Source organism: Carcharhinus amblyrhynchos, chromosome 11 (genome assembly GCF_965287045.1).
Source record: "Carcharhinus amblyrhynchos chromosome 11, sCarAmb.v2.hapA, whole genome shotgun sequence".
Lineage (NCBI taxonomy): Eukaryota > Metazoa > Chordata > Chondrichthyes > Carcharhiniformes > Carcharhinidae > Carcharhinus > Carcharhinus amblyrhynchos.
In genome coordinates this window covers 37,621,033-37,644,829 of record NC_137334.1, presented here as the reverse complement: position 1 = coordinate 37,644,829, position 23,797 = coordinate 37,621,033, and the positions used below count along the sequence as shown (strand labels likewise).

At 41.1% G+C, this 23,797-nt stretch overlaps 1 protein-coding gene across 4 annotated transcripts in view; it reads right to left on the bottom strand.

Annotated features, from left to right (window-relative positions):
* Positions 1-20,424: 20,424 nt before the first annotated feature.
* The window catches only part of nckap1 (NCK-associated protein 1), a 205,519-nt gene continuing 202,146 nt past the window's right edge, over positions 20,425-23,797 (bottom strand). For all 4 annotated transcript variants that reach the window (XM_080198863.1, XM_080198862.1, XM_080198864.1 and 1 more), the window contains 2 exons: positions 22,180-22,269; positions 20,425-21,405 (listed from right to left, as the gene is read on the bottom strand). In XM_080198863.1, the coding sequence (XP_080054989.1) occupies positions 21,289-21,405; positions 22,180-22,269 (207 nt within the window). In that variant the 3' untranslated portion in view covers positions 20,425-21,288. The remainder of the gene's footprint in view (positions 21,406-22,179; positions 22,270-23,797) is intronic.

Sequence of the window (23,797 nt, the reverse complement as noted above, 5' to 3'; positions counted from 1 at the left end):
TGAGCTGGCTTTACCTTTTTCACTCACTTTTTGGCACAATTTGTTGCTACTTCTCTGGAGCACAGAAAATCCTCAAAGTAGCACTAAGCATGGACATATGGTCTAACAGTGCTTAATAATGATGTTATGCCATTTTTCACTCAAATCTAGGTTTTCACTCAAATTAAAGAAGACAGAATCTTTTCCAAATGATGCCCTTATATATATTCCCATGTTTATCAGCCAGGATTTGACTACAGAGCAAAAAAAAATTGAACAGTCATTCATTTTAAATATTTTTAAAAGCAGAAAGGTAGGAGGCTGGCAGCAATTTCTAGGAAACAGCAGTGCAGCAGCTGGCTGAATAGTATTGATGTATAGATGGGTCACCAAGAGAATGGTGGAATACAAAGTAGAGACTGGTGCAAGAGGAGCAAAACGTAAGTGTAGCAATATAGAGTTAGACAAGATCTGTAAGGGAAGGTAAACCATGCAGTTGGAAAGATTTGCAAGTGTGAATGTAAATTTGGGTTAGTGTTCTAGAGCATGGGGAGTGACTGAGAGGATAGGGCAATGGAACTGTTGTGTGGGAATGCAAACAGCAACATTTTAAGTAAACAAATTCTGAATGCCATTCGTGTAACATAGAAATTGGAATTTTGATTGGAATACTTTGCACTATGGTATATTCTTTACATTTGAGAATCTTCCCCTCAGTCATTTTGGTTAAATTTGTAAATATTTACAACTGTATTCTGCTTACACACCGCACTTTCACAAATAAATAAAACCTGTGCTTGTTAGCAACTCTATTTAATATTTTAACTTGTGCTGTGTGACCTAGTTACCTTTACTACTGTGGGTAGATGAGGTAATGTTTTTCCATTTCTAAATCTGTTTTCCATAAACAATATATCTCAAAAGCTCAGACTAATTTCCATGAAACGTGGCACACAGGTAAAGTTATTGCCCATGGAAGAAATTATGTTTTTTTGGTAAAGATGCAGATCTGGAACCAGGTTCTGAGTTTTTTTAAAAAAGGATCTATTAATGCAGAGATATAGGTCAAATTGACTTTTTTAAAAGGAAGTTTTGGGCTGTTTTATATAGAGTGCTGTTGATTATTTTAGAATGCTATGGAGTGTCTCAGCTGTTGTGGTGCAGTTTGTCACACTTTTGTCAAAATGTGCGCAGCACTTTCAGAGCAGGTTGTTGGATGTGAATTTTGACCTAACATCTTCTCAATGAGATGAAAGCTCTTACTGAAAGTTATTTTTTCAGCTTTACAGTTACAAAGCATGAACCAAGCAAGGAAAAGCATCAGAAGAACTGTGTAGTTGTTAGAACTTTGAGTTAACATAGCCACCTAGTGGAGGTATATGCACAATTAAGTGCCCTCTTCACTTATTCTAAATGAAATTCGAGGGTTTTTTTGTAGTTAGCACCAGGGCATGTTTAAGTGAAAAGATGTCCTAATACATCTCGTAAGCAAATAAGTGTGTTTAATTTTAATATGGGACTGGGGCAAAGACAGTACTCTCCCTCTGAGAGGAAATACAAATGTCAATGGGAAAAGAAATTCATTTTATGATCATAACCTCACTGCCATCTCACACAATCACCACCATAATGTAGTGAGCAGGAGGTGCTGAGCCTCTACCTCCCCCCCGAAAACATTTTCAAGGCATGGACATAAGGGCAAGTGTATATACCTAACATCTCCTTCAAATTAACACCCTTGAAGACAAAGCTGGAGCTCCCTGCAACCTACGTAGAAGGGTATGGAATGCTATGATGAAAAATGAAAATGTTCACCTTTGCTCAGATGAAAACATTGACCATTCCTTTCTTCTGAAGTAGCTTTGTTGCCTTTGCTCCTTACATCCTCATTTCTTTCCCAGTCATTATCTTCTCTCATTCTCCTCCTCTCCACTCAGTCCTGTTCTCGCTTAATAGCCTCCAACACCTCTCCGGAATTAATCCAATTCCCCTGCTTCACCTGAATACGGCACTTAGTCCTAATGTACTGAATACAAACCACAAGAGTTTGATTAGTTCAAATATTATCTCAGCCTGTCTAAAATAAACAGATTTTTGTGCATGCTATGAATGTTGCTGAAATTAACATTGGCTGGGCAATACGTGTCTTTTAATTCCATGCAGATGTTGCACATACATCATTTGTTTTAATTTCATCTAATTTTTAAATATATAAATAATCTCATACAGCTTGCAAAAAGAAAAAAGGAAAATCAAACCAAAACTTACCATTTCTAGTTTGCTTGTTCTCACCAGCTATTAATCTGAAGAATTATAAAAACTTTGGAAAACTGATGCAGTGAACTGTAAAGAATGCAGACTCGATGGGCTGAATGGCCTCCTTCTGCACTGCAGAGATTCTATGATTCTAAGAATATAATAGAAAGAGTTTGACATGGAGGAGAGTAAACACAAATTCAAGGACCATGTGTAAAATCTCATGCTTGTTAGCAATAAAATAAACAGAAAAATGTACTTGAAAATCTCAAAATGTTGATACAAATAAAAAAGTAGCTGATAAGAAGGGATAGAACAGGGAGGGAATCAATAACAATCTGTGAAAACTCTATTGTTGACTATCACTAAAGTGAAACCTATGTTGTGAAAGATACAGAAAATGTCTCATTGGGTAGAAGAAATGTTGTGTATAGCATTGAAAACAAAGAGTGGAATTAGGCATCTGAGCATGCATTGATCAGTTCCTGGGAAAGCAGACAACTATTTGAAAAAAGTGTTGGATTATTATGAAAGATATTACAACTGATGTTCTGTGGTTTCACATCATATTAAGTTCACAATATACTTAAAGCAAAATATATTTATATATTATTTCATAAACAAATCTCACATGCAGCAGTATTAAGACAAACTAGGTGAACAGCGTTATTATCCGTTTGCTTAAATTTGTGCTTTAATTTCATTCCTGAAATGCGATAGGAGCAATTGCTTTAGATGACTTCTGAATAATGGCCTTCTCCATGGCATTCCAGTTTGTTGACATTTTTTTCTTTTACGCAGAATAAGTTTTATCTTTCTACAAATAAATATCCTTATATCATGTTTGCCACCGTTTGTAGTACTTTGTTGCTTTAATATTTTCCTCTCCTGATCTATGGCACAGCAAGGAACAAGTTACCGTCTAGTTTATACAAGATACATTTCGGACAGATCAAAGCATGCCTGTTTTCTAGTTGTCATCCTTCATTACTGGTAATTAATATTTCAGTTACATAAGCCTGAATGTCCTCCATTGAAAGAAAAGTAATAAAAAAAGAGCTCGATAATTTGATAACTCAGTTTTGTGCATGCGGATGTTTTACCTCCTCCGAACTGATGTCAAAGCAAATACAAAAGACGCAAATACGACTGAATACAAAATAACCAAAAGAATTGCTTTGAGGGGAAAGAGGGTGAGAAGATTTGAAATTAAATGCAGTACTGCAAATCATGAACTCCAAAACAGGCAACTGTATTCAAAATATTTCACATTTGTATATTTAAACAGCAACAAGAGATAGCAGACTGTAAAAAGGACGTAATAAACTATTTGAATTTACCAGACTTAATACAAACATAATTACTAGCTAACCACACAACTGGCATTCAAAATGTGAAAGTTGTTAAAAAGGAAAGTTTTTTTTTGTTGTGATTCATGATGTTGCCTGAAGATCAGACAGTTAAACTATGTTCTTTCAGGACAGTAAATTACAGTATTTTTGTGGTCTTGTAAATGGCTTCCTGGGGAACAAAAACCAAGAACGAACGAATTAATTATCTAGGCTTTTCAAATCTGTTTAACAGTGCATAGTTGACCAAAGTACATAAAAGCCAAAAAGGAACTGGATTGAAATGTAAAAAAGTACATTTGTCCTAACAGCACATTTCACACCAATAGCAATCCAGGGTTCTGGCCAAAACTTTAACATATCGACCAACCCAACGTGCAGTAAATTACTTAGTCTTGTGCCCGCAAGAGTATAAAATTGTGTTACCTTTTAAAGACAAATTCACATTTTACCATAAGATTGTTTGGTTTCAAACTTGACCTAATAATTTCAGTATTGCAGAACGTTTGAAAAAAAGTCTAATTCCTCAGTTATTAATCAGAAAGTTATGCTGAGATAAAAAGACTTAATCAAATATAAACCAATTTCCTTACTCTGTCTGATGTGGGACACTCAATAACCCTGAACTGATGCAATTTTTAATTCATAGTGAATTATCTGTAGAACAGAAAAGCCTCTTATAACTAATGTGCACACTAAGGTTTTTTGCCTATCTTAAGGTAAGTTAACATTGTATATATACAGACATGCCCAAGAATGAAAGGTCTGTACACTATCCAGGCTTGAAGCTGTTTAGAACCACGATATTGGTGGTGCTGATCAAAGTGTGGATCATCCGGTTAGCTTCACAGAAAACAAGCTGGCCCAGCCCTTGCTGCCAGTTTGCATGAGCATCAAAAAGAGACTCTTTTTGTGTTCCTTTGTTCTGTTGAGAACTTCTCTTTGATGCAATTATGCCCATGACGTTCTTGCTAATACTGAAATCATTTGGGTTAATTTCTCTTTCAGGCTGCGTTTGGCTCTAGGTGTTGTTACTGCAATGATACGTGCTGCAAGACTCCTCCGCCTAATAAATTGTACTTCTTTCTTGTAAGTAACCTGCCACGGACCTGGTGATTAGTTACATCGCAGCTTACAAACGTTAACTTTTTTTTTGAAAAATGCAATACTGCCGTTATATAAATGTTAAATAAATCTTCCTCGAGAAACCCCTCGTGTACTAAGTATTATTGAGAAAATGTGCACTATGTCAAACACACACATGGTTAATATACTAATTAAAGATATACTGGAACCATCCACTTTCCAGAGAATGACGAAATGTATTTTGACAACAGAACTTCTTTCATTTAGGATTGTTCTTGAAATTCTGTAAAACTAATGACAATTGAATGTTGTTGCTGGAGTTTAAAAGGAGTACGCATCCATTAGGCTGTTTACATTGGCAGCACAGACTTGTTCCCGAGTAGGTTGTTACAATCGCTCTCTGTAAATGTAGACAGTTAGTGAAACATTGTAGGAAGACAGACTCCGCTAAAAACCTACTGATTATGTGATGGCTTTAGTTTCTAAAATAGGAAGCAGCCTCGACAACAAAAAAAACACGGTTCTGACTGCTCGCCTTCTGTGTTGTTTTCAGGGAGCATTTCTGCATCATATCCAAAAAGGAACTGGGCTGAGACTAGATTCTTGTTTGAATTAACTGATTAAGGGCTGATTTATTAACTGAAAAACGGACCAGATGGAGTTCACCTATGATAGGTACTTGTTGGTAACTTGCAATACTATGTTGGTGTCTGCCTTGATCTTGTAGGCAAGTAAAAAGATTTTTTGACCTAAAAGGAATCGGGAACAATTGCAACGATTCTGGGGGCAGAGAGATTTGGCTTCGGTTTAATCCTCCAGTAATTATGCTCAATCATTAGGTCCAAATAATGGTTTGTTCTTTATTTCAAAATTGAAATTTGCAGTGACCAATGGATTTGTCTCCCCGTATGATTTATACTTTCCTTTCAATCTCCGATTGGAAGTATATAAATTAACTCAGATATTTGTGATGACCAGCTAGGTCTGGAACATGGAGTCACTGGGTGTTCCGATACCTCAGGAGTGGGCTAGCAGTTTACTAATTGCTCATGGATGTGGGTGGAACCATCACTTAGGTTGCAAGCGCACCTCACTGCATTCAAAAATTACATCCTATTTGCATATACCATTGCGTCTTTGCCAAGTCGCATGCCTCAGCTAACCCAGACATTTTCTCCACAACAAACTGCAAGGAGTTGTATTCTAGTTTAAGAAGCTGAATAGGCAACCCAATCCAATCTCATTAAACTCAAAATATATATCTATAGGTTCATATTTGTGCCCTTTAATCTTAAATGAGTCAATGTACAAAAACTGGAGTTTCCTCTTTTCCAATTTATTCTACTATTGTAGCTACAAATCAAGTGAATCTTAATTCATTGAGCTAATCCCAGAAAGCAAGATTAACTGATAAAGTAGATCAAATGTGAGGAATCTTCCTAGGTCCTAATTAATTAATACCTTCATGAAGGAGAACTCATTCTATGCAGATGCAATTGGCTTCACAAGTGTTGCCATTTTGTCAAGTATTAGTGTAATGAAAAGCATTGTTTCTTGTGTGCCATATAGACAAAGCATACCATACATAGAGAAGGGAAAGATAGAGTACAGAATATTGTATTACAGTCATAGCTAGGAAATAGAGAAAGATCAACTTAATGAGAGGTAGGTCCATTCAAACAGACCTACCAGATGGCAGCAGGGAAGAAACTGTTCTTGTGTCACTTGGTATGTGTCCTCAGACTTTTGTATCTTTTTCCCGATGGAAGAAGGTGGAAGAGAGTATTTCTGGAGTGTTGGGATCCTGAACTATGCTGGCTGCTTTTCCAAGGCAGTGGAAAGTGTAGACAGAATCAAAGGATGGAAGGCTGGTTTGCGTGATGGACAGGTCTTCATTCACGGCCCTTTGTAATTTCTTGCAGTCTTGGGCAGAGCAGGAACCATACCAAGCTGTGATACAATCAGAAAGAATGCTTTCTATGGTGCATCTGTAAAAGTTGGTGAGAGTCGTAGCTGACATGCCAAATTTCCTTAACCTTCTGAGAAAGTAGAGGCATTGGTGGGCTTTCTTAATTATATGTCAGCATAGAGAGACCAAGACAAGTTGTTAGTGATCTGGACACCGAAAAACTTGCAGCTCTCAGCCATTTCTACTTCATCCCCATTGATGTAGACAGAGGCCAGTCCTTCATTATGTTTCCCGAAGTCGATGACAATCTCCTTTGTTTTGTTGACATTGAGGGAACGATTATTGTTGTCGCACCAGTTCACCAGATTCTCTATCTCATTCCTATACTCTGTCTCATCATTGTTTGAGATCTGACCTACGATGGTGGTGTCATCAGCAATCTTGAAAATCGAGTTGGAAGGGAATTTGGCTACACAGCCATAGGTGTATAAGGAGTATAGTAAGGGACTGAGGACACAGTCGTGTGGAGCACTGGTGTTAAAGGTGATCATGGAGGAGATGTTTTTGCCATCCTTACTGACTGTGGTCTGTGAGTTAGGAAATTCAGGATCCAGTCATAGAGGGAGGAGCTGAGCCCTAGACCACGGAGTTTGGAGATGAGTTTCATAGGAATAACGGTGTTGAAGACTGAGCTGTACTTGATAAATAGGAGTCTGACACAGGTGCCTTTGTTATCTAGGTGTTCCAGGGTTGAATGCAGGGTCAGGGAGATGGCATTCACTGTGGACCTGTTGCGGCATACTGTAATGGATATAGGCAATCTGGGACGCCAGAATTGATTTGTGCCATGACAAACCTTGTACTTCACATGTATTAATGCTTTGGTAGAGTTACTATCATACTCTCAATTATCATAAAAGAGATGAAAGGAGTCATGATAAGTACTATCATCTAGCATTAACTCAACAATTATCGAGGCTGAGCTTGGGATCCAGCATCAGAACTCAAACGACCTCAGGTTGAACGTAAGTGCTAAATTCCAAAGATGAGGTGAGAAAGACAATTGACCAATTGTGATGTCAAATCTCCAGTAAAACTGAAGTCAGTGGGAAGTGATTTGACTTTGTGTGTGTGGTGGTACAGGTGGTGATGATGCGGCGGGGGGGGGGGGGGTAGTGGTGGTGGGGGGGGGGGGAGTGTGGGGGGGGGGAGGGGGGGTAGTGGTGGTGGTGGGGGGGGGGGGGGGGGGTGGTGTTGCGGGGGGGTGTTGCAGGGATGGCAGTCAGCAGTATCTGGCGTCATACCTAGCACAAAGTCTGGATACTAACCAGGACAAAGTCATTAGCTGGATCGACAATCCAACCACTGGTTCAAAATCCATTTTCTCCACCATTAGCACACTGCATCTGCCATACGTGCTACCCAAAATGATGTACTGCAGTGACTTGCCAAGGCTACCTCCCAACATCATAACTCCATTATCTTGAAGGACAAGAGCAGCATATGAAAATCCTCTCTCTAGGAGTTTTCCCAACACAGACGGTCAATTGATTAGCCTGTAGTTAATCTATGTAATCTTCTGATTCTCTAGCAGCATTCTTATACCCAAGAAGGACTGCAAGACAAATTGCATCCAAAGCTTCTGCTATCTCCATCCAAGCTTCTCTCAGCAATCACGACTGGACAGGGTGACTTGTTAACTTTAAGTGAAACCAATCTACTTGGCACCTCTCTTAACCTGTTAAATCTCTCAATATCTTTTTCTGCAACATTCACTTCATTCTCTTCAATAAGCCCTGAGAAGTGGCATTTTCATTGAATTTACTAACTGAAAATCGCATGCATTTAACCAGAAGGAATAAATCATAAAATGTAAAATATAACTGTGGGTCAAAGTTCAAACCCATGATTAAGGTGCACCATTAATAGGACAAAAATACTTCAGATATAAAAAGAGATGATGTAATGAAGCAGGAAGTGAAGTTACTAAGAAACTACTCAGCTCTTTTTTCACCTAAACAAAATATCTTTTCTGACCTTGTAGTAAGTTCAGTCTTTTCATATTATTACATAAACTTGTCCAAGGAGATTGAGGTCCCGGTGCTACAGTGTTTAAAAACAAAATAGGCTGAATGTCCACAGGGCTGCTCCTGTTCTGGTCATCCAGAACTGCAACGGAAGCGCCTGAGAGAAATGTTCTTCAAGCAACTGTTCTACCAAAGTCACTGTGTGTAAGATAGCCCCCAACGAAATTCATTCTTACTTTCCAGGATCTTCTCACAGCATCTGTGACCAAGCCAGTAGACAAATGAACTGCTAAACTTTCAATGTTGACATAAATCTCACCAAGTATACAAGAACAAGCTGGAGTAACATGCCTATGAGGGTTCCTCCCTTTTTTTTGAGGCATGAGCAACAATTTTGGTGTTTCCCCACATCATATAATTTGAATGGGCCCACAGCTGCCCAGTTTATATGCAATCCCTATCGCTTATTGTCATTGTAAATGTCTCCTTCCAAAAGGAATGTGGAGAGTTCCAATAGTTGCAACTACACAAGATTAATAATTGAACTGTAATTCTCCATCTAGAAACTATGTTAAAAAGGAGAAAAACCCCTTATGTATGTTTTATTACAACCCTGAAATCAGTGTAAACCTATTATTACACACTGAAGAGAGGGAATTCATAGACTCAAGACAGGTAAAATAGAATGGAACATCTGGCACCACAGGAGGCAGCACTCCAACACAAGGCCAGAGGAGGGCTACAACTTGTCGTGTAACTAACTGCCTTGGCTGACTGTTCAGTCTGCATGAAGAACCCACTGTTAACACCATGGAAACTAAGGTCTATTCATTGGCCAAATCGCTATCTGCCATGTGCCAAGCTGCCAATATCAATATGTGTTTTTGCATCAGGTTGCTGTAAATCTTTCCTCGCTTGTTTGTACACCTACCACAGTGATGTTACCTATCCACAGAACCGGCATGTCATGTACTGTGGCTGTAAGTGTTACATTGCTATGCGTATATTCAAGTCCAACATAGTGTGCTAGGCAGGCTGGTGTTTGTTTCAACTGCCTCTGCCAGATTATTTCCCTTAAGTGCACTGCCTTAAAACATGAGGGATTAATAGAAAGAACTTGAATTCACGTGGCGCCATTCACATCCTCGGGACAACACAAAATATTTCACAATCACTTTCAGAATCTTGTCATGCAGGGAAACATAGCAGCTATTCTGCGCACAGCAAGATTTCTCACACAATTAAATAAGTAACCATACGACCTGTTTTTGGTTAAGGTGATTGAAGGGTATCTATTGGTCAGGTCACGGGGAGAACATCTACTTGCTTTTGAATGGGGTCATATGGAGACAAACGCAAAGTAATGCAGATGTTGGAATCGGAAACAAAAACAGAAAATGCTGGAAAATCTCAGCAGGTCTGACAGCATCTAAATGGCTAATGTTACGCCGTTGTTTAAGAAGGGTGCCAGGCAAAAGGCGGGGAATTATAGGCCGGTTAGTTTAACGTCTGTGGTAGGTAAAATGTTAGAATCCGTCATTAAGGAGGAAATTGCGAGGCATCTTGAGGGGAATTGCTTGATAGGGCAGACGCAACACGGTTTCATTAAAGGGAAGTCGTGTCTGACAAATTTACTGGAGTTCTATGAGGATGTGTCTAGGGCAGTGGATAGAGGAGAGCCGGTGGATGTGGTCTTTCTGGATTTTCAGAAGGCGTTTGACAAGGTACCTCACAAGAGGTTATTGCAGAAGGTCAGGGGACATGGAGTTGGGGGTAGGGTGTTAGCGTGGATAGAGGATTGGTTGTCAAATAGGAGGCAGAGAGTGGGGGTCAATGGGTGCTATTCGGATTGGCGGTTGGTGACTAGTGGAGTGCCCCAGGGGTCGGTGCTGGGGCCTCAGCTATTTACCATTTATATAGATGATCTGGAGGAGGGAACCGAGTGCAGGGTGTCGAAATTTGCTGATGACACCAAGATTGGGGGAACGGCAAATTGTGCGGAGGGTGTGGAGAGTCTGCAGAAGGATCTAGATAGGCTGGGCGAATGGGCCAGGAAATGGCAAATGGAATTTAATGTTGGCAAGTGTGAGGTGGTCCACTTTGGTAGGAAAAATGGTAGGAAGGACTATTACTTACGAGGCGAAAAACTGCAGCAGGCGACGGTGCAGAGGGACCTCGGGGTCCTTGTGCATGAGTCGCAAAAACCCAGCTTGCAGGTGCAGCAGGTGGTCAGGAAGGCAAATGGGATGCTGGCCTTCATAGCGAGGGGGATTGAATATAAAAGTAGGGAGGTCTTGCTGCAGCTGTATAGGGCATTGGTGAGGCCGCAGCTGGAGTACTGTGTGCAGTTTTGGGCGCCGCACCTGCGCAAGGATATTTTGGCCCTGGAGGGAGTGCAGAGGAGGTTTACTAGGCTGATACCGGAGTTGAGGGGATTGAGCTATGAGGAGAGGCTGAATAAACTAGGCTTGTACTCGTTAGAGTTTAGAAGAATGAGGGGAGATCTCATTGAGACGTATAAGATGATGAATGGGATGGATAGGATAGAGGTGGAGAGACTCTTCCCGCTCAAAAAAGACAGTAGGACTAGGGGGCACAGCCTCAAGATAAAGGGGAGGCGGTTTAGAAAGGAGTTGAGGAGGAACTTCTTCACTCAAAGGGTGGTGAATCTCTGGAATTCTCTGCCCGTTGAAGTGGTGGAGGCTGCCTCGCTAAATATTTTTAAGAAGCGGGTTGATGGGTTTTTGATAAGAGAGGGGATTAAGGGTTATGGGGAGAGGGCGGGAAAGTGGAACTGAGCCACGACAGATCAGCCATGATCTTATTGAATGGCGGGGCAGGCTCGAAGGGCTAGATGGCCTACTCCTGCTCCTATTTCTTATGTTCTTATGTAAAGAGAGAGAATGAAGCCAGTGTTTCAAGTCTAAATGATCCTTCATCAGAGTTCAAATCATATGTAGATGGGTTCCAAGTTTCATCCGAAAGACAGAACAGCACTCTCCAGTGCTGCAATGAAATGTCCATCATTCTCTGGAATGAATGTTTCAGAGAGTCAAATGGAATATATAATTGAAATCATGGTAGCTAGACTGCCAGGGCCAGTTAACATGTTTCCCATGTTAAATATATTTCTTTTGAAGCTAAATTCTACAGCTTTTCCTCAGGTGGTGCATTTCAAAACTGTTTGGTTAAAAAGACAGAGCTGCAGACTGATCTCAGTAAGAATTACAGAATGGGGCCTTGCCTGTTGATCACTGAATTTGAGCTGCAGAGAAGCACTCACCGTTTGGCAGGAAATGATCCTCAACCTGATCAAAACTTCAGCTGGAAGGAAGATAGAGCAGCAGAAGCAAATTTGGGTGCAGTGTAAACACGGCTGCTGTTTTGCACCATACGCGAACACCAAGTTCATCCCTGTTATTTCTTATAATGAGCTGGTAGCTCTTCTGATTCCATTCTTATAGGCACATCCATGTATAATATGGACAGGTTAGGAGAATGGGCAAAGAAGTGGCAGATGAAATACAATGTGGGGAAGTGGGAGGTTATGCACTTTGGTGGGAAGAATAGAGGCATAGACTATTTTCTAAATGGGGAAAGGCTTCTGAAGTCTGAAGCACAAAGGCACTTGTGAGTCCTAGTTCAGGACTCTCTTATGGTTAACCTGCAGGTTCAGTTGGCAGTTAGGAAGGCAAATTCAATGTTAGCATTCAATTCTAGAGGACTAGAATACAAGAGCAGGAATGTACTGCTGAATCTGTATAAGGCTCTGGTCAAACCCTGTTTGGAGTATCGTGGTAAAAAGTCTGACAACACCAAGTTTAAGTCCAACCGATTTATTTGAAAGTACACTCACTAGCTTTCGGGGTTAGTCCCTTCGTCAGGTGAATGGAGTGTTCTGGCCTGACGAACATTCACCTGACGAAGGGACTAACCCCGAAAGCTAGTGAGTGTACTATCAAATAAATCGGTTGGACTTAAACCTGGTGTTGTCAGACTTTTTACTGTGTTTACCCCAGTCCAACGCCGGCATATCCACATCATGGAGTATCGTCAGCAGTTTTGGACCCCATACCTAAGGGAGGATGTGTTGGCCTTGGAAAGGGTTCAGAGGAGGTTCACAAGAATGATCCAAGGAGTGAAGGGTTTGTCACGAAGAGCGGTTGAGAAGTCTGGGTCTATATTCAAAGTTCAGAAGGGTGAGGGGGGATCGAACTGAAACTTACAGAATACTGAGAGGCCTAGATAGAGTGGAGGTGGAGAGGATGTTACCACTAGTGGGAGAGACTAGAACTCAAGGGCACAACTTGAGTGAAGGGACGCTCCTTTAAAACTGAAATGAGGAGGGATTTCTTTAGCTGGAGGCCAGGTCTTTGGGGTCATGGGTTACAGGGAGAAGGCAGGAGAATGAGGATGAGAATCATATCAGCCATGATTGAATGGTAGAGCAGACTGAATGAGCCAAATGGTCTTTTCATAGGATTTCATAGAATCCCTACAGTACAGAAAGAGACCATTTGGCCCATCAAGTCTGCACTGACCACAATCCCACCCAGGCCCTACCCCCATATCCCTACAAATTTACCCATTAATCCCTCTAACCTAAGCATCTCAGGACACTAAAGGGCAATTTAGCATGGCCAATCAACCTAACCCGCACATCTTTGGTCTTATTCTACTCCTATATCTTATGGTCTAATATTACACTGTCTTTAGATTACTTATGCAGGTATTTGCTCAGAGGAGGATTGAAATCCCAATTGTCTCTTTTGGGACAGACTAGAAGAAAAATACTTTATTTCTACAGCATCATACATGACTTCGGGCCATCCTAAATTGCTTTATAGCTGATGAAATGTATTTGAAGTGGAATATGTAATAAATGCAGCAGCTAATTTGGGCATAATAAACTGCCAAAAATTGCCCAGATGATTTTTTTTTTAGTAATTTTGCTGGAAAATTAATATTGGCCCAGACACTCAAATAACAATCCTTGATAAGTTCACATTGTTAAATATATACTTTCCTCTTTTGAATTACATTTTTTTCTGAATTTGAATAATACAGTACTTGCCATTATTCAGTACCAACATGTCCTCAATATAATGCTCTGACAAATTAACTGGGAGTGGTGAGATACATTGGAAACAGCAATGTTTGCCCAGGTGTTCTGAATAATATACATCTTTTACTTATTATTTCCAACTTGCTTAAAAACTTGTGCCAAACAGTGGAAAGAATTGTGTTTTATGAACTGATCATGGCCAATCTATTGTACTTGAAGCTTTTTGGCAAAGTTGGTTTTGACATATTGCCTGAACTGTGGATTGATGTTTCATTTTGATACAAGCATTGCCCTACATACATCAGTCCTGACAAAGGTATGGAATGGCGACAGTGCAGCCCAAAACATAATCCAACATTATGCCCTCTTGTAATGTGCTGGTTTATTTTTGTTGTTCAAACATTCTATACATGTTGAAAGACCATATGATCAATCACATTGCTGAAATACTTCTCATTTACCTGGATGTGTGCAGCTTCAACAGCAAGAAGTGCAACATCACCAAGAATAGAGCAGCCCTCTTGATTAAGGTGGTGGAAGATATGCACCATGGCTGCAGTATACACCATCTATAAAATGTATTACACCAACTACAAGTTTCCCTCCCTGTCAGATACCATCTGGACTTGTAAATATATCACTGATCCTTCATCATCACTGAGTCAACTAGAGATAGCGAATGAATGCAAGCTTTGCCAGAAATGTCCGTAACTCATGACTGCATAAAAAAATTGGTCACAGAATTTGTAAGAGCACAGTATCAGCTATGCAGGTTAACAGCACTGAATTAACTTTGCTGCTCATTTTTTTTCAAGCATTTGATTCAGCACAGGATTCTTCAATGTTTAATCCTAAGGTTCACCAAATGGTGCAGAGCACACCCAAGATAAATGCCCAAGTGAACTGCCTTATTTTCCAAAGAATACACTTGGAAACAATGGAAATGGTGAAGGACCAACAATCTGAACTATTCAGGGGTAATTTGTACCATTTCAGATAGTAACAGTTAGATCCCAGCAAGTACAGAATACAATCCTTTTAGATGTGAAAAACATTTGGCACCCCAGGGTTGCACAATGGTCACTGGCATGAACCACCTTTTTACAACACAGTGACATCCTCCCCACCCAGAATGTCAGCACACTATTACCCCCCACCCAAACGAGTCAGCGCACTATTACCCCCTCATCTAAACCAGTCAGCGCACTATTACCCCCTCATCTAAACCAGTCAGCACACTACTACCCCCCACCCAAACCAGTCAGTGAACTATTACACCCTCATCCAAACCAGTCAGCGCATCATTACCTCCCCAACCAAACCAGTCAGCGCACTATTACACCCTCATCCAAACCAGTCAGCGCACTATTACCCCCTCATTCAAACCAGTCAGCGCACTATTACACCCTCACCCAAACCAGCCAGTGCACTATTACACCCTCACCCAAACCAGCCAATGCATCATTACCTCCCCAACCAAACCAGTCTGTGCACTATTTCCGCCCCCCCACGCACCCAGACCAGTGCACTACTACCCCCCCATCCAAATCAGTCAGCACCCTATTACCCCTCCACCCAGACTAGTCAGCGCACTATTACCCCCAACTGCTCAGACCATTCAATGCGCTATTACTTCCCCGAACCAGAAAGCACACAATTATCCCAGAAGAGGGAGGCATATGATTACTCCTGACCCAGTCACAGAAAGTCTACAATGCAGGAGGAGGCCATTCATCCCTTCAAGTCTCTGACAGAGCACCTTATCCACGCGCACCCCCCCGGCACCCATATCATGTCCTTGTAACTCTGTATACTTACCATGGCTAATCCCCCTAACCTACAAATCTTTGGACTGTGGGAGGAAATCAGAGCATCTGGAGGAAACCCACAAAGACACAGGGAGAACATGAAAACTCCACACAATTACCAGAGGCAGAATTGAACTGGGGTCACTGGTGCTGTGAGACAGCAGTGCTAACCACTTCACCACTTAGAATATCTCTTTCCTTTTGCCACTTATCAGAAAAAAATTGCCAGTTATTTTGATTTTGAATACTGAATCAGTACACCATTACCCCACAAGCAATAAGCACAAAATTACTCCTGAAGCACATAATCACATAATAACCCTGGATGTAGTAAACACGTTTATCGCTGAATCATATGCGCATGGGTAGATTTTTCATTGTCTTTCAGCACTATCTAGGGGAATCTCATGAGGAAGCCGAGATGAGTTGGTATGATTGCTGCTAATGTTTCAGCCTTATCTTTTGCACTAATAAGCTGGGCTCCCCCATCATTGAGAATGGAGATAGTTGTGGAGCTTTCTCCACTAATTAGTTATTTAATTGACCACCCCTATTCACAGCTGGATGTAGGGAACTTAGATGTGACCAGTTGACTTGGCATCACTAACTCTCTATTGTATGCTGCTTCTGCTTTTTGGCACGCAAGTAGCATTACGTTATAGCTTCACCAGATTGATGTCTCATTTTTAGGTATGTCTGCATGACCCTGCATGATCTCCTACACTCTTCATTGAATCAGGATTGATCATCCTGCTTGTCATGGTAGAGTGGGGACACACACTGGGTCATGAGGTTATAGATTGTGGTCAAGTACAATTCTGCTGCTGATTGCTTACATCTCATGGACGCCCAGTTTTGAATTGCTACATCTGTTCCAAATGTACCCCATTTAGCAAGATGATAGTGCCACACAACATGAGAGGGTATTCCCAATGTTAAAATGATCAGGCAGTGGAAACCCCTATCAATACTGTCATGTATCTGCAACAGGGTAGATTGGTGAGGATGTAGGTTTTTCTCATTTGCTGATTCCATCACAGACCTGCCATGAATCCAGTCTAACAGCTTTGTCCTTTGTTCTAACAGCCAGTTCAGTCAGTTGTGGTGCTATTGAGCCATTCTTGGAGATGGATATTGAAGTCCCCCACCAAGAGTATATTCCATACTGTAGCCTCCTCAGTGCTTCTGCCAAGTGGTGTCCAAAATGGAGAAGTACTGATTCATCAGCTGAGGAAATGTTAGGTGGTAAACAGCAGGCCACGTTTGATCTAAAGGCCATCAGGCTTCATGGGATCCAGAGTCAAAGATGAGAATTTCCAGGGCAACACTCTCCCAACTACACACTGTGGAGCCACCTCTGCTGGGTCTGTGCTGTTGGTAGGACAGGACATACCCAGCTGATGGTGGTGTCTGGGACATCTTGGGACTATGTTGTTGTGGCCATTACAGAGACATGGTTAGAAAAGGGACAGGAATGGTTGTTGGAAGTTCCAGGATATAGATGTTTCAGTAAGAGTAGGGAGGGTGGTAAAAGAGGTGGAGGAGTAGCATTGTTAATCAAGGATAGTTTAACGGCTGCTGAAAGGCAGTTCAAGGGGGATCTGACTACTGAGGTAATATGGGTTGAAGTCAGAAATAGAAAAGGAGCGGTCACGTTGTTAGTTTTCTGTAGGCTCCCAAATAGTAATAGAGATGTGGAGGAGGAAATTGCAAAGCAGATTATGGATAGTTGTGGAGGTCACAGGGTAGTTATCATGGGTGACCTTAACTTTCCAAATATTGATTGCAACCTTTCTAGGTCAAATAGTTCGGATGGAGCAGTTTTTGTATTGTGCATGCAGGAGGGTTTCCTGACATAATATGTAGATAGGCCGACAAGAGGTGGGGCCGCATTGGACTTGGTACTGGGTAATGAACCAGGTCAAGTGTTAGATTTGTTTGTGGCAGAGCACTTTGGAGATAGTGACCACAATTCAGTGTCTTTCATTATTGCAATGGAGAGGGGTAGGGCCCCACAGCAGGGCAAGGTTTATAATTGGGGGAGGGGTAATTATGATGCGATTAAGCAAGAATTAAGGAGCATAAGATGGGAATGACACAAATGAAAAGTGGAGCTTGTTCACAGAACAGATACTGTGTGTCCTTGATAGGTATGTCCCTGTCAGGCAGGGAGGAAATGGCCGATTGAGGGAGCCATGGTTCACAAAAGAGGTTGAATGTCTTGTCAAGAGGCAAAAGTGTATGTAAGGATGAGAACGCAAGGTTCAGTTGGGTTGCTTGAGGGTTACAAGGTAGCAAGGAATGAGCTAAACAAAAAGGGCTTAGGAGAGCTAGGAGGGGGCATGAGAAGTCCTTGGTGAGTCAGATAAAGGAAAACCCCAGGGGTTTTTACTCTTATGTGAGAAATAAAAGAATGACCAAGGTGAGGTTAGCACTGTTCCAGGTTAGTAGTGGGAACTTGTGCATGGAATCAGGAGATAGGGAACGCAATGAATGAATATTTTTCTTCAGTGTTTACCAAGGAGAGGGGCCATGTTTTTGAGGATGAGTGTGAGATACAGGCTGATAGGCTGGAGAAGGTAGATGTTCTAAGGGAAGATGTATTAGCAATTTTGAAAAACCTGAGGGTCGATAAGTCACCTGGGCCAGATGGGATATATTCCAGAATTCTTTGGGAGGCAAGGGATGAGATTGCAGAGCCTTTGGCTTTGATCTTTGGCTCCTCACTGTCCACGGGGATTGTGCCAGAGGACCGGAGAGTGGTGAATGTTGTTCCTCTGTTCAAGAAAGGAAATAGGAATGACCCTGGTAATTATACGGCAGTTAGTCTTACTTCGGTGGTAAGTTAATGGAAAAGATCCTGAGGGACAGGATTTATGACCATTTGGAAAGATGCAGCTTAATCTGGGATAGTCAGCATGGATTCGTGAAGGATAAGTCTTGTCTCACAAATTTGACTGAATTCTTAGAGGAGGTACCTAAGTGTGTAGATGAAGGTAGAGTTGATGTCACATACATGGATTTTAGTAAGGTGTTTGATAAGGTTCCCTATGGTAGGCTCATGAAGAAAGTAAGGAGGTGTGGGATAGAGAGAAATTTGGCCAATTGGATACGTAACTGGCTATCTCATAGAAGTCAGAGAGTGGCGGTGGATGGAAAATTTTCAGACTGGAGACTAGTTACCAGCGGTGTACCACAGGGATCAGTGTTGGGTTCTCTGCTATTTGTGATTTTATCAATGACTTGGAGGAGGGAGCTGAAGGGTGGGTCAGTAAATTTGCTGATGACACCAAGATTGGTGGAGTAGTGGATGAGGTGGAGGGCTCTTGTAGGCTGCAAAGAGACATTGATAGGATGCAGAGCTAGGCCAAAAAGTGGCAGATGGAGTTTAACCCTGTTGAGTGCAAGGTGATTCATTTTGGTAGGACAAACCTGAATGTGGATTACAGGGTCAATGGCAGGGTTCTGAAGAACGTGGAGGAACAGAGAGATCTTGGGGTTCGTATCCACAGATCTCTGAAGGTTGCACTCAAGTGGATAGAGCCATGAAGAAGGTCTATAGTGTGTTAGCGTTTAACAGGGGGTTTGAGTTTAAGAGCCGTGGGGTTATGCTGCAACTATACTGGACCTTGTTGAGATCACATTTGGAATAGTGTGTGCAGTTCTGGTCACCTCACTATGAGGAAGATGTGGAAGCATTGGAGAGAGTGCAGAAGAGATTTACCAGGATGCTGCCTGATTTGGAGGGTAGGTCTTATGAGGAAAGGTTGCGGGGACTAGGGCTTTTCTCTTTAGAGCGGAGGAGGATGAGAGGCGACTTAGAGGTTTACAAGATGAAGGGGATAGACACAGTGGAAGTTCAGAGACTATTTCCTTGGGTGGATGTAGCTGTTACTGGGGGGCATAACTACAAAGTTCGTGGTGGGAGATATAGGAGGGATGTCCAAAGTAGGTTCTTTACTCCGAGTGGTTGGAATGTGGAATGGACTGCTGCTGTGATAGTGGAGTTGGACACTTTAGGAACTTTCATGCGGTTATTGGATAGGCACATAAAGCACACCAGAATAGCTTGATCTTGGTTTTGGACAAAGCTCAGTACAACATCGAGGGCCAAAGGGCTTGTACTGCTATATGTATGTATCTCTGTAAGATATTATTTCATGAGTATGACAACATCAGAATGTTGCTCGACTAGTCAGTGAGACAGCTCTCTCAGCTTTGGCACAGTCCCCCAGATGTTCTTAAGGGGGACTATCCAGGATCAGCAGTACTGGGCTTGCAATTGTCATTTCTTGTGACAAGGTCAAAGCCAGATCATCTGCCTGGCTTCATTCCTTTTAGCAGACTTTGCGGCAGTTTGATACAACCATTTAATAGTCAACCACATTGTCGTGAGTCTGGAGTCAAATGTAGGCCAGACCAGGTAAAGATCATAGATTTCCTTCCCTAAAGGACATTAGTGAACCAGATAGCTTTTTAATGACAGCCAATGATTTCATGGTCAGTATTACCAAACCTAGCTTTTTAGTGCAAACTGGAGGGAGGGAAATGCTTAAAGCCAGCATCATTTCAAACACAATTTGCAACCAGATTGTCAACTGCACCCAAAATGAAAAGTCTTGGCTATTATTACTGCAGGATTAAGATGCTTCTATGACTTCAATGTGAACAAGATGCTAAATTTAGATTGAAATAAAACATTTTACAAATGGAAAGAGCAGCAAACAACTCCTTCCATTTGAGTAACCTCAGAGTACATTATGTACATTTAAAACTAAAACAAAGGCTAGTTGACGCTTTGCAAATTCAGTGTGACTAATTTGAGTTTTACAAATCTTATACTAATATTCTAAAATCCAAGGGAAAAAATAATTACTTGTATACAACAATCTCAATAGCAAATCAGATAATTATATTTACACAAATGAGCGTTCTCTGTTGTGAATGTGAAGTAACCTGGTGTTTTATTGTTTGTTATGGAAGATACACTAAAACTTGAAAAATGTAAAACATATAAAAGAGGTTAAGGGCTGCCATTTTATCAATATGTGATAAATATTCATAGTCATACCATACAACAGGGTACAATGGTAGTGTGAATTTCAACAAGCTCTCCACTGAAGTTAGTTTTATAAAAAAAATTATACTATGCTTTATACAAACATCACTTCTGTTGTTCATAGAGTAATGTGCAGTGGATTGCTAGAATTGTTTTTGGAAGTTTCAGCATTCCTATAGAATTTGTAGATATTACATAATGTATTTCAGAGTAACTAATATAGCAATTATTTAAAATTAAAAGAACCAGAATTATCATAATAAATCCACATAAATGCAAATAATAACCCATCCATCCCATTTACTGTCAAAGAAGAATGACAGGTACAAATCTTTCCTTGCCTTATCTGAAATAATTTATACACAGAAGGAAGCAAGATCATCTTCAAATAATAATTAGATGAATTTTCCTCTGCATCTTAACACACCTTTAAGGAAGATGGTTTCAAAACAGCTGTTTCCTGCACACAACTGATCTTTAAAATTCAATTAACATTGTAGAGTAATTTTAACAAATGTAACTGCTATTTAAAGTAAAACCATTCAGCTTTGTCACTATTCAGCAAATCAGTCAAGCATATCAATAACATAATAGAAACCACTGGTCTACAATGTATGTTCATGAAAAATGATTCAATTTCATAATTTTTTTAGACAAGAAAAAGTGAAACAATTCTACAGTCGTTAGCTTGTAAACCAGCACTGCAGAACATTGAGTTAAATTGGATCCTGCCTCCTTTATGTTCCAATTTTAAGCAGAAGATGTGACACTTTGCTTGTAGACAGCATGGTAAGCATTTCGCAGGAGGACGTAAGGAAAGCAAGATTCCAGCAGGTCCATTGTCAGGAAAGGAGACTCTTGTACAATCTGAGGAAAATTCCAACCACACGTCAGCAACGATTATATACAATGCGGCATTTCAATCAGTCTTTTCAGTAACCAAAGTAGGCCAGGCTGTTGCTACGCGTACACAGTAGTACAAACAAACCACAAAAAGCCTCAACAAAACTAGTATTGGCAGCTCAGCAAAAGCACCATAAATATTACACTGCACAATCTTTTAAAGACAAAGTGTTTGTAAGTGCAAAGTTAAAACAAACAGTGTGGGTAATTTTTCAAAAGACAGACAAGCTGGATGTTTGCAGATGAGCTCATGATATGAAACATCACTGCTAAGTGCAAGCAATTGCCCTGGTTATCTGATCTTGTTTGAATCTAAATAAATTTGTGACACTTCTAGTTGTTGGCTACTATCTCTGTAGAACCAAGAATAAAAGAACTTGTAGGTTAACAAAAAAAAATCAGACTGAATTATTGTACAACTTTGACAAGACTATCATTACAATTAACCATGTATTCTGTAACTATTTGGCAATGGGAAAAAGACCACTGCAGAGTTCACATTATGCCAACAAACCTCTAGTATCAGGTCATTGGAATTTATGAGGCTACAAAAGATCCTCTATTAGCAAATTTAGGTACTTTTTTTCAAGTAAGAGCTTACTCCACTAAGATAATTCCAGCCGAACAGGACACATTTTCCCTGCATTCTAATTTCAAGGGACACTATGATATTTCTCTGGTTTTGACATGACTGCACATCATCTTAAACACCTGCTAACATTTTATCATAATACTCACCATGTCAAGCAGTAGATAAACAGATTCTCGGTTTCTGGTAGTAGTTTTGTCAGTCTCTTGTCCAATTTTTAGCAAGCTTGAAGAGGCAAGCTGGAGAGAAACATCTGCAGTTAGGTACACTAATAGTGTTTTTTTCAAAAACAATGACCCAAATCTTTTGATTAGTGTCAGAATAATTCTGACAGACAATAATCACACTTTCCTGCCAATACTTTTAAGGCAAGACTTCTGATGCTGGCTGCTCCTTGAAGTTGGACACATCCCTACATTTTAAAAGCTTTTTTGCATCTTTATCTGAGTGAGTTTTAATAATAAAATTAACTCATTACTTGTTAAGTCAAGGAATCTCACTGGCTTAATTCTTCCACCAAGATATAGACAGATATTGAACTGACAATATCACATCTCTTTTAAGTTCAAACACAGGAGTGGGACAAAGACAGTAGCCAGCTCACCATTCCTAATCTGGCTGTGACACACCAAAGATTAACAATCATCTCTCACTGGAGAAAGCCACATAAAGCTGCCCCCATGTGTAAAAACAGGTTTAGGAATAATGAAAGTTGGCCTTTAGATTTGTTTATAGTCAAAGATTATTAAAGTTTAATTGGGGACTGCTTTTCCTCACGTTGAAACTGTAGGCTTACACTTGATGGGGTTTAAAATTATTCAAAGAATAAACACCGTGGATGGGATTTTCCACACAACCCATTGCGGGTGGCCCACCATTGGCTGGCAGCAGGATTGTCTGGTCTCGCTGTTGTCAGAGCACAGCCCCTGTTGCCATGAAACCCACAGTGGAGGTGCACCATCAGCAGGTCTGGAAGATCCTATTGGTGTGAATGGCGAGAAAGTTCTGGCCTATTTCTCTGTGCAGGGTGTCGAAATTTGCTGATGACACCAAGATTGGGGGAAAGGCAAATTGTGCGGAGGGTGTGGAGAGTCTGCAGAAGGATCTAGATAGGCTGGGCGAATGGGCCAGGAAATGGCAAATGGAATTTAATGTTGGCAAGTGTGAGGTGGTCCACTTTGGTAGGAAGAATGGTAGGAAGGACTATTACTTACGTGGCGAAAAACTGCAGCAGGCGACGGTGCAGAGGGACCTCGGGGTCCTTGTGCATGAGTCGCAAAAACCCAGCTTGCAGGTGCAGCAGGTGGTCAGGAAGGCAAATGGGATGCTGGCCTTCATAGCGAGGGGGATTGAATATAAAAGTAGGGAGGTCTTGCTGCAGCTGTATAGGGCATTGGTGAGGCCGCAGCTGGAGTACTGTGTGCAGTTTTGGGCGCCGCACCTGCGCAAGGATATTTTGGCCCTGGAGGGAGTGCAGAGGAGGTTTACTAGGCTGATACCGGAGTTGAGGGGATTGAGCTATGAGGAGAGGCTGAATAAACTAGGCTTGTACTCGTTAGAGTTTAGAAGAATGAGGGGAGATCTCATTGAGACGTATAAGATGATGAATGGGATGGATAGGATAGAGGTGGAGAGACTCTTCCCGCTCAAAAAAGACAGTAGGACTAGGGGGCACAGCCTCAAGATAAAGGGGAGGCGGTTTAGAACGGAGTTGAGGAGGAACTTCTTCACTCAAAGGGTGGTGAATCTCTGGAATTCTCTGCCCGT